The sequence below is a fragment of the Eptesicus fuscus genome, chromosome 11 (genome assembly GCF_027574615.1).
Source record: "Eptesicus fuscus isolate TK198812 chromosome 11, DD_ASM_mEF_20220401, whole genome shotgun sequence".
Taxonomy (NCBI): domain Eukaryota; kingdom Metazoa; phylum Chordata; class Mammalia; order Chiroptera; family Vespertilionidae; genus Eptesicus; species Eptesicus fuscus.
Genome location: NC_072483.1, coordinates 48,501,599 through 48,518,061, shown reverse-complemented (window position 1 = coordinate 48,518,061; position 16,463 = coordinate 48,501,599). Strand labels below are relative to the sequence as shown.

Below are 16,463 nucleotides of genomic sequence, written 5' to 3'. Positions count from 1 at the left end.
CAGTCTTATGCAAATCCAAAAGAAAAACTCTTATCTATGGGTACCCAGCAGGACCTGTGGGAAAGGGGTCTTATTATCTATTAAGTGATCAGATCTTTTTTTAGTTGCCTCTAGTAGTTAAGTGTAGGAACATCTGAAAAGTGGCCTTTAATTCTACAACTGAGGATTAATAGAAGTTGAGTATACATGGCTAATTCATTGCCTTCATGCTACATAATGAATTGCTGAGCTAGAGATGATGCTAAATATATTAACCAGTCTTTGGGATTGACATAAAATATCAGACCATGTCTCATTCATTTAGAATTCGCATTATTAGCAAAGGTTTGAGTCTCCTACATGATAAAAAATGCTTTTATAAAAAATGCTTCTCAAAACTGTATGTGAAGTGACTTTCTAGTGTACTTATTTTTAAGTAAATTTTTTTGGAATCAGTAGTGCATTCACATGGTTCAAAATTCAGAGAGTTTAGCCGAAACCTGTTTGGTTCAGTGGATAGAGCGTCGGCCTGCGGACTCAAGGGTCCCAGGTTCGATTCCGGTCAAGGGCATGTACCTTGGTTGCGGGCACATCCCCAGTGGGGGGTGTGCAAGAGGCAGCTGATCGATGTTTCTCTCTCATCGATGTTTCTAACTCTCTATCCCTCTCTCTTCCTCTCTGTAAAAAATCAATAAAATATATATTAAAAAAATTCAAAGAGTTTAAAAGAGCATTCCAAAAAAAGACTCCTTTCTACCCTTTGCCTTTCCTTAAAGGCAGCCATTAGTTTTGTGTTTGTCTTTCTCAAGATACCTATGTATTAAGTATGTATACTAAGAGAATACATGTAGTATGTACGAACTGTCAACATCTATACTTTGCTTCTGCCAGAAATTATTTCTTTACTTTTAATATCTACATTGAAGTCTTATTAAATATGTATACTCCACAATATTTATCTGCAATCTTTTGCTTTATGTTGTGCCAAGCAAGTTCTTTTTTTCTCACTATGATCTATTTTTTAAAAAACATATTTTTTTTATTGATTTCAGAGAGGAAGGGAGAGGGAGTGATAGACACATCAGTGATGAGAGAAAATCATTGATTGGCCACCTCCTGCATGCCTCATATTGGGATCGAGTCTGGGCATATGTCCCGACCAGGAATCAAACTGTGATCTCCTGGTTCATAGGTCAATGCTCAACCACTGAGCTATGCTGGCTGGGCGAGAAATGCTGTTTTTAAGTCATAGTTCTCGCCTCCCCTTCTTCTTCTTCTTTTTTTTAAAAGAAAGATTATCTTAGTTTGAGGAGTTTGTTGGTGTCTAACAGTTCTTTCTTTTTCATATTTTTGCCTGAAGGCGCTTGACTTTGGCAGATATTGAGAGAATAGCCCCGTTGGCTGAGGGGGCCTTACCTTACAACCTGGCAGAACTTCAAAGACAGGTAGGTGTCTCATAAATAGAATCACCTTAAAAAGTGCTGGAGTTGTATGTACTTGACAGCCTAGAGCTTCTGAATGGTGAAATTTAAAAACAACTTACCAGAAAGAGATTTTACCTAGGTCAAAGATTACCTTTACAGAACTGTGACCCTCTCCTATTTTTATGGAGTAACTGATTTATGTTTGTGGCTTGTCTTTTAGCTTATTAACATAAGGAAAATTAGAGTGCAAACACACATGGGCTTGCCTTTCTTCTCTATAGAATTAGCAGTCTGAATTTGTCTAGTCACATTTAAAGATTAGTGTTAAGTTCATTTTGTATCATTAAATTGATATTTATAGGGTTTTCAAAATACAAAAATTCCTCTAATAAATCTTTCACTGATATTATACCTTACAGATTACAACAGTAGCACAGGAAAACTAACTAATGAACTAGAGAGAAAACCTTGATTGTTAAATTTTTTATAAAATATTAGTTATTTAAAATATTAAGGATGATTAAATTAATAGCTCTGAGTCCTATAAAGTTAAAATAGCCCCATTTCTGATTTCAAAAATACTATCTTGTAGGAAAATAAACCCCATGATATTGCCTTGAAGAATGAAATAGAACATTTTTTAAATGAGTCTTGTTTTAAATGGAAACTCCCACTTCTGTCGCAGTTGGTGGAAGCCTCGTGGCTTTGTGTGGGGAGTGAGGTTAGGAGGGCTATTGCTTGTCCTCTTGGTATTTCCCTGCTCTCACAGACATGAGACCTGTGTCCCTGATACCTTAGGAGATTGTGATGCCCTATGAGGCTAGGAGGCATAGGGACATCATGGGGCAAAGAAGACAGAAGACAAGGAAGGAGGGAATAAAGAAGCTGAATGGGCATGCCACAGAAAGAGCCCGAGTCCACCTATTTTCAGTGCTGCCACTCTGGTGAACTAGCCCGACGTGCTAGTGAAAGATCAAGGCTTATAAGTGTGGTACCCTGGGGAGTTTTGGTAGGAAATCTTACTTCTACTTGAGCTCCATGAAATGATGATTCTGCCTTTGAAATGAATTAGAATTTCCAGATCTACTTTGCATAATAAACAAGAACTTTTATATTCTGCTAAGTAAATTGAAAATGGAAAATAATACTTTTATATCTACATTTTGTGTTAATACTTTGTTTGCTTGGTGTGTAATAGAGCTTCCTGCAGATTAAAATATATCTGTAACCCATTGCAATTTAGCTTTTTTAGTAGCAAAAACCCCTTATCTGCTGCTGCCAAAGTTTATTTCTATTATAAGTTCTCAGATCCTTTAAAAAATAGATGAATTTATTTCAATTCATTGATTTATAATGAAATTTAATAAAATTATTAAAAAGTTGAGACATTGAAATATTTAAATGAAAGAGCTCTTATTGAATTTAATTTTATAGTGTACATTTATAAAAATTTTCCTTGAAGTTTGAAAAATTGCATTGCAAAAGGAGCTATTTTTCAGTGTTACATGTCTATTAATATAGCTTTCCCTGAGGGTGTCCTTATATTTATAATTATGGAATATTTCATTTAGCTTATTAAAGACAGTGTAATGAATTTAAAAATCCCAACTCATTCCTCCTTTCTCAGCCTTTCTGCTGCTCTTACTTTTCATTTTACCTGACTCTCTCGCCTCTAGCAATTTTCCTACAAGTCATATCTGAAAGCTGTTTTTGTTATCTCTGGCACCCTAATTTAATCTTCATATTTCTTCGTCTTTAGGAAGGTGATACAATTCTGCTATTGGTGTAATTTTTCTTGTAGACAGATTGGATGGTGATTTGCCTGCCTTCAGTGGGCAGCGCTGATGCTTTTATGCTGGCGTGATGGCCTCAAAGGTCTTGTTAGATGCTAGCTAATGGGTAGTGATAAAAATCGCCACCTTCTCCTCTCTTCCTGATTTCTGATTGACATCCAGAGTGGTGCTGGAGTGTCTGCTCTGCCTTTTCTCTAACCAGTAGGATGGCACAAGGATCTGGAATCTCCTGAGAACAGGCAGAGCTCCTGGCTATTCTTGCATTGTCCTCAAAGGAAGAGCCCCGGAGTCTGTTTGTTTTCCATCTCCCACATCAGTTAGGTTGGGTAGTCTTATTGCTGAGGTTTAGAAATAGAGAAATAAAAAATGAAGATTTCAAGTCTATTTTCCCTGTAAATTATTGTTAAAACACCTCTTTAAAAAAACTCAATAGAAGTAAAAGTTTTTTCTTCCTTTTCTCCTACCCATTAATAGTGTGCCACGTGGAAGAGGCAGTTCTCTTTATTGGACTGGCACACTACATGAAGCAGCTTGGTTAGGACAGGTTGCTTGACTTGTTAACTGACATGATCTTGTCTTATCCAATTCTCATTTAAAGGATGAGAATACATGTAGCAACAAAAGCAAAAGAACTCTCTCTTCTCCAAATGAGATCTCTATCACTTTTTATCATATGCATATACTTAGGGAGCAGGTTAAAAATCACTTAAGATGCTGTCTCTCTTTCTTAAAGATGTCCCACTTTTATTTTGTTTATTTTTTATATATTTTATTGATTTTTTACAGAGAGGAAAGGGAGAGGGATAGAGAGTTAGAAAAATCGATGCGAGAGAAACATCGATCAGCTGCCTCCAACCAAGGTACATGCCCTTGACCGGAATCAAACCTGGGACCCTTGAGTCCTCAGGCTGACGCTCTGTCCACCAAGCCAAACCGGTTAGGGCGTCCCACTTTTATTTTGCTTTGAAAAACAATCTTGTTAAATATCACCTTCAAGATCATAATCATAACCTTAAGGGAAAGAGCACCTTTTCCTTTGGCCCATTTGCTCACGGTAGGCAATCTTCTTAGTGCTAAGTATTTTCTTTCAGCCTAAATGCTAAAAATTCTGTACACAGCCATTAATAGGGATGACAGCTACAGTAGCATTCTACTTATGAATATTCATGATGTGAAATCCATAGCATTAATTACATTAATTTACATACCTGAATAAAAGTGAACCGTAAGTTATAGTGATAGCTGAGCCCAAAAAAGAACCCTTAGTAACCATATAGTGCTTGCTTTTTTTTTTTTTTTAAGTGCTATTTAATAAAGGCGGAGGCAACATTTCTTTCAAAAGGCATTTGGGCATTTATAGTTAGAGTTGTTTTTAGCTAAGAATTAAAGCATAGTATAATCCTTCAGTTTTCATAGGATTTTGTAGGGCTTATAAACATTTTTTAAAGGAAGAGAGTATAAAGAAAACATTTGTGGTTGAATACAGGACAAACCTTTTATATGAAAAAGGGAATTAGTGGTTTCTTGTCTCTTATTTGCGATTATAGCCCTTTTATTCTATGAGTTTTAGTTCAACATATTCTATTGAGAGGAGACATGATTGAAAATAATTCATAATATGTAAGAATGCGGTTTATTTTCACCCAGTTTTGTATTGAAAAATTCTAATTTTGGGAAAAAGTTTTATGTGCATGTTTTTAGAAGTTAAAAACATATGCTATATGTTTAATAAGTAGCATAACAACCACATTGATTTTAAAATATATTTTATTGATTTTTTACAGAGAGGAAGAGAGAGGGATAGAGAGTTAGAAACATCGATGAGAGAGAAACATCGATCGGCTGCCTCTTGCACATCCCCTACTGGGGATGTGCCCGCAACCAAGGTACATGCCCTTGACCGGAATCGAACCTGGGACCCTTGAGTCCGCAGGCCGACGCTCTATCCACTGAGCCAAACCGGTTTCGGCCACATTGATTTTAAAATATTATAAAATTTAAGTCAAAATGTTATTTAAATTTCTTCAAGCAATGTGATATTAAACATAATCTTTACCTTGAAGATACAGACTGCATTTGTTTTCAACTATATTTTGTCTTTGAAACAGAGTATTAGAAATAACTGGTTAGCCTGGCCCATATGGCTCAGTGGTTGAGTGTTGACCTATGAACCAGGAGGTCACAGTTCAGTTCCCAGTCAGTGCACATGCCTTAGTTGTGAGCTCGATCCCCAGTAGGGGGTGCACAGGAGGCAGCTTATCAATGATCCTCTCTCATCATTGATGTTTTTATCTCTCTCTCCCTTTCCCTTCTTTCTGAAATCAATAAAAATATATATTTAAAAAAAAACAACAAGAAATAACAGGTTAGCCTCACTGTGTTTAGTCAACATATAAAAAAACTAACTGAAGCATATTCAGAGATTGTACAGATGAAAGCAAATCAGAGTAGACTAGTTTACTTTTTTCCTTCTAGATTTTAGGCATGGATTCCCTCTCCATTAAATTATTCTAATAAGAGTATCTAAACTTTTTTTTATTATGCTGTTTTAAAAACCTCATTTCAAGTTAATATTTTTCATTTTCTTTGTAACAAAGCAAGTATTTTATAGCTTCATTTCAGACTGTTCAATACCTGCTATTTCATAATGAAAACATTAAAGAACAAGACAGATACACTAATATAGGCAAATTATTTCAAATTCTTTATGCTGGAGGACATCAATGAAATAGCATTCTGAATCACAACAGGGTTTCCCCCTTTCCTTTATTATCATCATAGATTTTATGTTAGAACCATAAATGTGGCTAGGACAGTGGTTCTCAACCTGACTACATAGCAGAATAATTTGAAACCTTTTAAAAATATATAAACCCCGGGCCCCAGGGATTTATTTTTTTAAAGCCCCTTAGGTATTTTCTTTATGCAGTTGGGGAATACATAGGTCTAGGAGAGGAAATGCTCAATAGCTGAAGTCAGAAATACTACACTTATCGAGCAGTAGCCTCAGTGATTGAGCTGCAAAGCCAGAAATAAGACTCTGATTCTAGAAATAGTAGTTATTAAAGGTTTTCACTTTATCCTAAAAGAGAAGTCCTTGACATTGCTTTGCATAAAATCATAACAATCCTAATTATGTGATTTCTCCAGCCCTCACAGATGAGAGGTGGCAAAATCAAACTAGGAGGCTGTTGGTAGAAGAGGTAATAGCTATCAGGCATGGGCAGATAGCACAGACAGCTGTGTCAGATCTTAATGCAGTAAGTGATGGACATATGAATATGATGACCTCCAGTCATTAGAGATGGTAGATTATGATCAATAGTCTCTGATCTACGAATCAAGATAGTGTTTGTACATTTTAGAAAGGTTTAAAGTTTTAACTTGGTTAATGTAAAAAATGGGAGAGAGATGTCATACTTGAAATATTTATTCACTTCAGTAAAATGATAGTGTATTTCCCAATAGCAGATAAATGAGGTATTAATAGGTTTGTAAAAAAAAAAAGGGGGGGGGAAGTAACGGTGTCTCTTTGGCTGGATATGGTTTTTCAATGCCAATAACACAGGTATACATTTTCAAATCTTAAAATAGCTATTGTAGCTTTTTTGGTTTGCTGTATGCTTTTCCATTTTTTTTTACATGTTTTCTTTTACCCCACAGCAATCTCATGGTGTAGGCAGGTCTGTCTGGCTCCAGATTGCCGAGTCTGCTTACAGATTCACTCTGGGCTCAGTTGCTGGAGGTGAGTGATGTGTCTGTGTGCTGTTTCAAGCTTGTGATCATGTAATATTATCTCACTAGACCGGGAAAGATCAGCAAAAGTGCAGTTCATTGTTCCCGTGGGTCACGGCTGCAGGGCCTTCTGAAGCATTTTTTATTTTTTTACCTCTGATCAGAGGACTTGTCATAGCATGGCCACAGCCCCTCTGGCTCCAGTCGGTCTTCAGGACAAAACCTCTGTCATAATGTGAAAGTCTTGGATGCAGTGCTGCACTCACCTTAATTATACTGGTTAAAGCCAGTACAAAGCCATGGAGAATAAGACTGTGTTTCTGGTGTTGGGAGTGAGGGCAGGTAGGAAATCAAGATTTGGGGTACAAATCCCAGAACCTTAGGAAATAAAACAACCTCTCAAAGTGATTCACTTTTGTTTCTCTACTTGTTTCTTTTCCTCTTCCCTTTTACTAGTTGAAGACTATCTGGACTAGTAGCTTATTTGCTAAAATAAACCTCCCCTGCCTGCTCCTGGGCAAAATTCAAGACTATTTTGTGTGTGTTTTTTTTTTTTCTTTCTTTCTGCTTAAATCTCTGCATAGAAATAGTGTAGAATCTAAAATTGCTTTGATGATAAAAACATATCAGGTGTGATTAAAATACTTAGGATTTTCCCAAACAAGCCTGAACTGATGAAACTATTATTTTTTCTTTTCAATCTCAGTTTTAGAAGTTGCAAAGCATGTTTTGGTTTTCAACAATTGAAAAATATAATGCTCTAGTGCAGGGGTCCTCAAACTTTTTAAACAGGGGCCAGTTCACTGTCCCTCAGACCGTTGGAGGGCTGGACTATAGTTTAAAAAAAAAACTATGAACAAATTCCTATGCACACTGCACATATCTTATTTTGAAGTAAAAAAACAAAATGGCAGAAACGCCCGCATGTGGCCCGCGGGCCGTAGTTTGAGGACGCCTGTTCTAGTTCATGTTACAAATTTTTTAGTCCCTGAGAAACCTAAAGCCTGGTCTTTTTTATATTTTTTTATTAATTTTATTTTATTGTTTAAAGTACTACATATAGTAGTACATATATCTTCTTTTTTTTCCCCATTGACCTTCCCCCAGCCTCCCCTACCCCCTGTCACATGCCCTCATCCCACCCCAAAGGACTTGTATGCATGCATATAAACACAACCAATGGACACAAGACACTGGTCTTTTTTAAAAAAAAACAAATTCTGTACGTAGGGGTAGGATTATATTGAGATTTGGTTTCAGTATTATGGTTGTAACTAAACTTAATATACCAAAATGCTTTAGTAAACTAAAATTTTAAATTATAGTCACTTACATGTACATATATTGTCATTTTAAGGAGTAACTGGTATATTTAAGCATTTAATGGGAAATATCAAGAAATACGTTGTTTTTTAAAAATATGTTACGTATAATAGTTTAATGTTATAGAAAATTGAGTGTTGATTGTCTAATGTTGGTGATGACTTGAAAACCCACTGCAGTTGTTCCCTGAAGCAGCTGTATTTATGGATCCAGTGGTTGCTAGCCTGTGTGGTTCAGCTGTGTATGGGAGGAAAAATAACAAAGTCTCTTGTGAGAAAATATATTTTTTATTTTCTAGTCCTTTGAGATGAGATTTGTTGTCCTTATAGAGTCTCCATTTAATTGTGCTCTCTTTTATGCCTCAAAATTCTTTTATTTGTAGCTGTGGGAGCCACTGCAGTATATCCTATAGATCTGGTGAAGACCCGCATGCAAAACCAGCGTGGCACTGGCTCTGTGGTGGGAGAGCTGATGTATAAAAACAGCTTTGACTGTTTTAAGAAAGTCTTGCGTTATGAGGGCTTCTTTGGACTCTACCGGGGTGAGTAAGCAAATCTCAGCTGCAGAAGTTAGTGATTTTTATCTCACCAGAAGCAAGTTTTAACTCACTTGTTATGAAAACCAAAGTGTAGCCTGCCCAGACTAGAGTTGTTTTTCTCCTTTTGTATTCCCATTGTTCATTTCTCTTTTTACATTTTTGTTGATAACTAGCAATAGTAGTCTGCAAACAAGGTCTTCATTTCTTCTTCCTGCTATTTCTATTTCTCGGAATCCAAATCCTGTTTGTCCTATCATGGGTCTGTGGTCACTGTGCTTTACAAACTAAGGCACATGTATGCAGGTGGAATACAGTGGTGATGGCTAAGAAATAGAGAGCTTTTTTTCTCAAAGAGTGAGAGAGGAGAAATACGCCTCTTCTCTGAAGTAGAAGCCAGGCTGCCACCTGGAGGTAAGTTTACCATCTATCCACTTGTTTCAACTGAAAGAAATATCCAATGTTTTTGTCTCCTCCACAGAGACCATTCATAAGTCTTTTTCACTGAGTCATCTGAAGTTTAACAAAGAAAAGAAAACCTTGTGGCTCCAAGTCTCATTTTTGTTCCTTTCCTCCCCATAGTTCAGAGGCATTGAGTGAAAGCAGAGAGATTTTCTTTTGCAGGAAACGTTACCACCACCTCTAGGCTGAGCACGGTGCTGTTGGCCTAGAGGCAGCAGCCCCATGCAGAATTCTCTTCACTCCGTCGGCTTTGTAAGAACTTGTTCTCTTTGGAGAGGGAATGACTTTCATGTACATGTTTTCACATTAGAATTTAGGGTTTCCTTTGGGAAGGAGATTAATTTTTTAATCCCTTTGGGCGCCACTTGGAATTCTTTGAAAATACACTCTACATGCCTAAGTCCAGGGCATTTATGTAATTTACTGTACTTGTTTGTTTGCACACACAGTCTCATTAATCCCTAGCTCATTCTGAGCTCTGTTGAACTGTTTGGCTTAGAACCTCTTCCTTGGAAAGAAAGGCCAGGCTGAACAAAGCTTTATGTTCATGGACAGGAGAAAAACACCTCTGGTTAGCATCATGTGCAGACTTTCAGTGAAAAATCTAGCTCTGATACACTTATGTGTGAAAGAGAGGGTCAGGAAGATGTTCATTTTTGGCATTGTAAGAGAGTGTTGTGAATAAGAGCGTGTTCTGAAAACTAGGCTCAAATACCCTGCTCCTGAGAATGAGTGTAATTAATTTTGCTCAAATACTCAAACCTCTAGCCTCTCTAAATTCTCGATGTATAGCAAATATTCTGTGGAAGACTTATGCATTGTCTGGAATCCAGATCTGTGCATACGAATGCTTGTTTTAAATGGTATTAAACCCTGCACACCTACATATTATTTAACAGGGAATCTGAGGATTGAATGGTACTTATTTCTTTGACATTTTAAATCGTTTTTTGTTGAATAATGACCTTTCTTCCTCCTTGGTATACTTATAAAGAGAATGTCCTGTATTAAAAGGAACCTAGATATATACTAACAGTTTAGCCTTCTCAATGGATGCTTACCGAAGATTTCATTTGTGAGAGATGTCATGTTAATTAAATGAGTCAGATATAGCAAGTTGTATGGGGGAGGAAGTAGTGTGGTTGTTAGTTTTATTCAGAATACGAGCTGATAAAATCAGTCCTTTAAATGAGAGACTCTTGTATTAGGGAGAAGATTGTAGGAATCCTGTATGTGAACACTATGATTATTGAGATTGTCATATATTGCTTAGAACTGGTCCATTATTCTGTCAGATGATTGACAAAATTGTTGACAGATAAGCCTACATTTCATTGCAGGCAACAATGATAAAATGACATAAATCAGTACTTTATTAAAATTCCATGAGCCTTATTGAGGCTAGTTGTAAAACAAATACACATGCTGACATAGTTGTATGGGAGTCAGACTAAAAGTAATAGGGCCTGGTAATCATGAGGGTTAGAAAGTTAAGACTGCCATCTGCTGATTTATTCTTTTAAATCAGTCTGCAATCCATTAAAGGTGTGTGCAGATTTGTGTTTGTCATTGATAATTCAGTTTGACTGACAGTAGCCATATGTATGATTACTTGCTGGCTCTCAACTCATAGAAAATCACTCAGCAGTGTCCTCAAAGTAGGCTTAAGATCAGCAGTGAGCATGCAAACACATACATAACTACCCCTTGGCTGGGTGATTTAAAGGATATAAAATGTTTATTGTTAGCATCTTTAAAAATGTATGCAAAAAATGTATGCTAACAATTTGGGTAATCTGTGTGCTTTAGAAAGCTGAGCCCTATGAATATCTACAGATGTTGAATTGTTTATGTATATTTTTCTTTTCCCGTTTGCAGCCAGCCTGGGAAATTTAACTTTCTAAGAATAATAATTTCCTTTGTTTTAAGAGGATTCTTTTGAAATGTCTTTAGTTTGACATATATTAGTAAATAAGAATACAGTAGGCATGTTTTTTTGTTTGTAGAAGATACTGATTAAATGATACATAAAACTGTTTTTCTGTGCAGTTTTGGCTTCCCTTTAAATAAATGAGTACTGAATTCTAGGTTTCTCTAAAGAGAAAATTATGGGAGTTGGTATTCTATAATGACCAAGCCACTGTATGCTATTCCATAGGTAGCATCATTTGTGGCAAAATCTGGGTCTACTTAACAGCTTTGCAGAGCTTTTCCAAGCATACAACATTGGCTTCTCTACAATGTCTGTGTTTGTATGCTATTGGTTGTAAAGGGAGGGGATTTTGTTACATTGTTGTTGGCGGTGTTCCAGTATAGAGAAGATCCAGAGGCTCCATTCCTTCCTCATGCGCTTTTTGGGAGGTGTTAGATAACTAGGCTTTAAAGGAAGCATGCTTAAGAGAAGGATTTACAGCTTCAAGAAAGCATAACATTACATTTGACATAAATAATTATTATATACATATACAGAGTTTTTAGGATAATCCATTTTCCCCATTTTATTAAAAACCCTGAAGTGTTCTATGGGTAAGAAACATGGAGAAAACCATTTCTTTTTGGGCTTGTTTATTCATGTCTAGTACATCTATATTGCTAACAATTCTTTCCATTTACCCAGGCCTGATACCACAACTTATAGGGGTTGCTCCAGAAAAGGCTATTAAACTGACCGTAAGTTTTTTTCCATTAAATTTATGTTGTCTGTTTAGATTATCATTAAGCCAAAATGAAAACTGTTACTGCTGAGACTGACACACTATCAAGGCATTTGTAAAATTTTAAATTTATATGTAGACATTTGATAATTTTTCATCTTATGAGACAAATATTTTGCTGATTTGTAAAACCAATAACATATTAGTAGAGGAAATTATGGTTAACTGATGTTAATTCTGGTTAACTGATGTTCTCTTTCTAATTAGGTTAATGATTTTGTTCGGGACAAATTCACCACAAGAGATGGTTCCATTCCACTTTTTGCAGAAATCCTTGCTGGAGGTTGTGTACGTATTAATACTAGACATTTTTCATGGCAAATATGTTCCTTTAACTTTCTTGCACATTAGATATGATATCTGAGTGACATTCTCTCTCAACTCAAGGGATTCTAAGCAGATTTTCTCAGTGATCATATGGGGTGACTTTTAAATTTCATTGCATAGTAGTCTAACTGGTTTTAAGTGCAGAAAACAGGTAGTGTTTTGTCAGCTCAGTCTCTTAAAAGCTCCTGAAACATTACCTTCCACACTTTTTGAAGTTCTAATTCTGATTCTTCTTAAATATCACAGTAAATAGTAGTAGTGGAGAGAGTTACCATACATTTATATTGACTGTTACTGTAAGTATGAGATGATGAATTAATTGGGCCATTATATTTTAGGTGTAGGACTGAATAATCCACTGTGGTATACTTATAATTGTTCTTCTTTAGGGGTCAGAGGATACAGCAAACAACCATAACTTTGTTGAGGCTGTGAACAGTTCTGAACGCAGAGGTTCAGATTATATTTACTTAGAGAGCGCACAAAGGTTTCTATCTAAAGTGGGAATGTGACATTGGATTTAGACCAATTCTCAAATCTAAGTATGCAGCTAAACTAATATTGTGGTGTTCATTTCACATTTGGTAATACATTATGTGATTTGTTTAAGACACACTTAGTCCATTTTGTCCCTGAAACCCTTAATAACTTTCAGTTGAATTAGCTGAAAATCTTGGCTAAACCCTCCTCAGCTGCATGTGGAACCTGAGGTGATGAGGTCACTGACCTTTGTAGTTTTTAATTCAGAGAAGATGCCCTGAGGGTCAGAGAGAGGCTGCTCTGGATTCTCCTGGATGAGTGTTATCAGCCTGGCACATACGTGGGTCCTCACCTCTCTACAACCAAAGTTCTTGTGGAAGAGGTGGCTTAGTGTGTGTGCACACGCACCTGCATGCATGCCCATGTTGAACATCTTTTCATGCATATGGCATTTATCTATCTGCTTTTGTCTATTTTCTTTGGAAAAATGTATGTAGAATTTTTTTTCACTTTTTTTGTTGTTGTTGTTAATCCTCATCTGAGGATTTTTTCCCCCATTGATTTTTAGAGAGAGTGGAAGGGAAGGGGAGAAACAAAGAGAGAAATATTTATATGAGAGAGACATATCGATTGTTTGCCTCCCGCATCTGCCCCAATCTGGACCGGGGATCGAGCCTGCAACTGAGGTACATGCCCTTGATCAGAATTAAACCCGAGACCCTTCAGTCCTTGGGCCAATGCTCTAACCACTTTGCCAAACCAGATAGGGCTCTTTGTCCATTTTTAACTGGGTTGTCTTTTATTATTGAGTTATAAGATTTTTTTATATATCTAGAGTCTCAGATCAGATTTTTTCCCCCCAAATATTTTTGTACTTTCTTGACTGTGTCCTTTGAAGAATTGGACTTTGATTTTAATGAAGAACAATTTATATTTTCTTTTGTTATTTGAGCTTTTGGTGTTATATTTAAGAAGTCATTGCCTAATCTAAGGTCATAACGATTTATACCTCTGTTTTCTTCTAAGAGTTATAGTTTTAGCTCTTACATTTAGGTCTTTGAGCCTATATACCACTAGAAGCCTGGTGCACAAATTCGTGCACAGGTGGGGTCCCTAGGCCTAGCCAGCAATCAAGGCTGATCAGGGCTGGGCCAATCGGGGCCTACTGGTGTAGGGGGGGCGGGGGGGGGGAGAGGAGATGGGGAGGGGGACCCTGGGCTGATCAGGGCCTGCCAGCCAGTGGAGAGGAACAGGGCGCAGCAGGTTGGCCTCCGACCCAAAGGAGGGAGCTGGCCTTTGGCCCCCTGGGAAAGGGGTTGCATCCGCCGCCACCCACCCCCACTTCCCCATCCCAGCTTGGGGCCCAAAGGCCCCAGTGGAGTCAGGAGAGAAGGCGACAGTTGCTGGACTGGGCGTGGAAGGAATGGACGCCAACACCGCTGGTCGGCCACGAGAGGTTGGCTGTGGGAGCGCACTGACAACCGGTGGCAGCTCCTGTATTGAGCGTCTGCCCCCTGGTGGTCATTGCGTGTCATAGCAACTGGTCGACTGGTCGTTCTGGTCAATCGGTAGTGACAGTTGCTTAGGCTTTTACAGACAGTCCTTGGGCTACGTCGGTCTTGATGTACGTTGTTTCGTGGTTACGTCGCCATCTCCCATTTATTTATAAAAAAAAAAAGTTCCGTCATTTCGATGTATGTACATATGTGCTTTATGTTTTTTATTATTTATTTACCACAAGTAAAGGTCAGGAATTGTTACCTTTCTTTTAAATGTTTTTTACTGTTTCACTTCATTACTGCTGTGTATGTGCTCCATGTGAGTGACATAGGTGCTTATGTAGGTGGGTTTCGACTTACGGCGAAAATCGCATTACATCACACTGTAGGAATGGATCTCTGATGTAACCCGAGGACCTACTGTATATATATATAGTTTTTTAACCTTAATTTTTTAGGGTCTTTGGCCTTGACCAGTGATATTACCAAATGACAGTTCTTTATTGTCAATATTTTGGTATATTTCCTTCTAATATTTTTATATACATGCTTGTGTGCATGTGTATGTGTGTACACACACGCATGCGCGTGCGAACCTGTGCGTGCATGTGCGCGCGCGCGCGCGCGCACACACACACACACACACACATTCCTTTTTAAGCCAGATGGAAGTTTTGTTCACTCTAACTTTCTCATTGCAAATGAAAGCTGCTCTCTGTTTCTGAGGTCAGCAGGGAGTCACAATGGAACTTCTCACTCGAGAAATACAATATAACCTTTGGGAACAGGAGTATAAACCGTGCGCATTTTCAAATTTTGAATCTTCATTGTGAACATTAAACTCTTGTTTTATGTCTATATCAAAACCAGGCGTCCTCAAACTACAGCCCGCGGGCCACATGCGGGTGTTTTTGCCGTTTTGTTTTTTTACTTCAAAATAAGATACGTGCAGTGTGCATAGGAATTTGTTCATAGTTTTTTTTAAACTACAGTCCGGCCCTCCAACGGTCTGAGGGACAGTGAACTGGCCCCCTGTTTAAAAAGTTTGAGGACCCCTGATCAAAACCTTCCCAAGAGACCGTCAAACACAGAGGGAAGGTAGGAGAGGGTGGGGGGAACGGGGAGAGATCAACCAAAGGACTTGTGTGCATACCGTATAAACATAACCAATGGACACAGACACTAGGGGGTTGAAGGCATGAGTGGGGGGTGGGAGGGTATGGGGGGATAAGGACACATGTAATACTTTAATCAATTAAGAAAATAAAAACAAACAAAAACCTTGTCACTGATATGAAATAGGTAGATGGAGAACAGTGGCTCAGAAAGGCTAATTCTCTCACCCCATCACACAGTTAATATATGCTGCAGGTTTCATGTGAGCCCAAATATTTTTATTTTAAGACCAACTCTTTTTATTCTATAATGCTCCCTTGGGGAATTAAATCAGGGCCTTGTCCATGTATCAAAATAAACCTAGATGAACCTGTTCAAGTTTGTACCAGCTTTTCTTTCTTCCCTTTTTATTATATGGGTATCCTATATAATAAATGGCTAATATGCAAATTGTCCCCTCAACCGGGAGTTCAAACGGGAGTTCGACCAGGGGATGGGGCCTGCCTGCCAACTGCCCGCAGCCCCCCCCCCCTGGCTGGCCCGGCCCGATCGGCCCCAATCAGGGAGTGCCGGCCAGACCCCATCTATGCACAAATTCGTGCACCGGGCCTCTAGTATACATAATAAAAATTTAACATACCTGAATATACATATATATTAATTTAGGTATAATTAATGTACCAAAATGAACAGATCTTAGATGTCAGTCTTCTCAATGAGTTTTAACAATTGTATACACCCATGAAGTCACCACCCAAGACAAGATAAAGAACATTTTACACCAGAATATTCATTCATGCCTTTTTCCAGTCAATCACTCCTCCCCTCCCCCAGGTACCACTGTTCTGATTTCTGCCACCAGTTTTGTTTCTTCTCAGATATCATATACATGGAATCGTACAAAATGTGTTCTTTCATTGTTGACAGAATTTTGCTTAACAGTATTTTCAAGACATATGCTTTCATTTTTCATGGATGAATATCTAAGAGTATAATAAAGTAGATGTATTTTCAAATTGAAAGAAACTGCTGGTTGGTGTTTTGAAGTGTGTGGACCATTTTATAGTCTTACTGGA

General features: G+C 37.7%; 1 protein-coding gene across 2 annotated transcripts in view; it reads left to right on the top strand.

The window, feature by feature from the left end:
• The window catches only part of SLC25A12 (solute carrier family 25 member 12), a 91,235-nt gene that overhangs the window by 57,296 nt on the left and 17,476 nt on the right, over positions 1-16,463 (top strand). For both annotated transcript variants that reach the window (XM_008138564.3, XM_028140975.2), the window contains 5 exons: positions 1,340-1,424; positions 6,860-6,941; positions 8,637-8,795; positions 11,869-11,921; positions 12,173-12,253. In XM_008138564.3, coding sequence (XP_008136786.1) covers positions 1,340-1,424; positions 6,860-6,941; positions 8,637-8,795; positions 11,869-11,921; positions 12,173-12,253 — 460 coding nt within the window. The remainder of the gene's footprint in view (positions 1-1,339; positions 1,425-6,859; positions 6,942-8,636; positions 8,796-11,868; positions 11,922-12,172; positions 12,254-16,463) is intronic.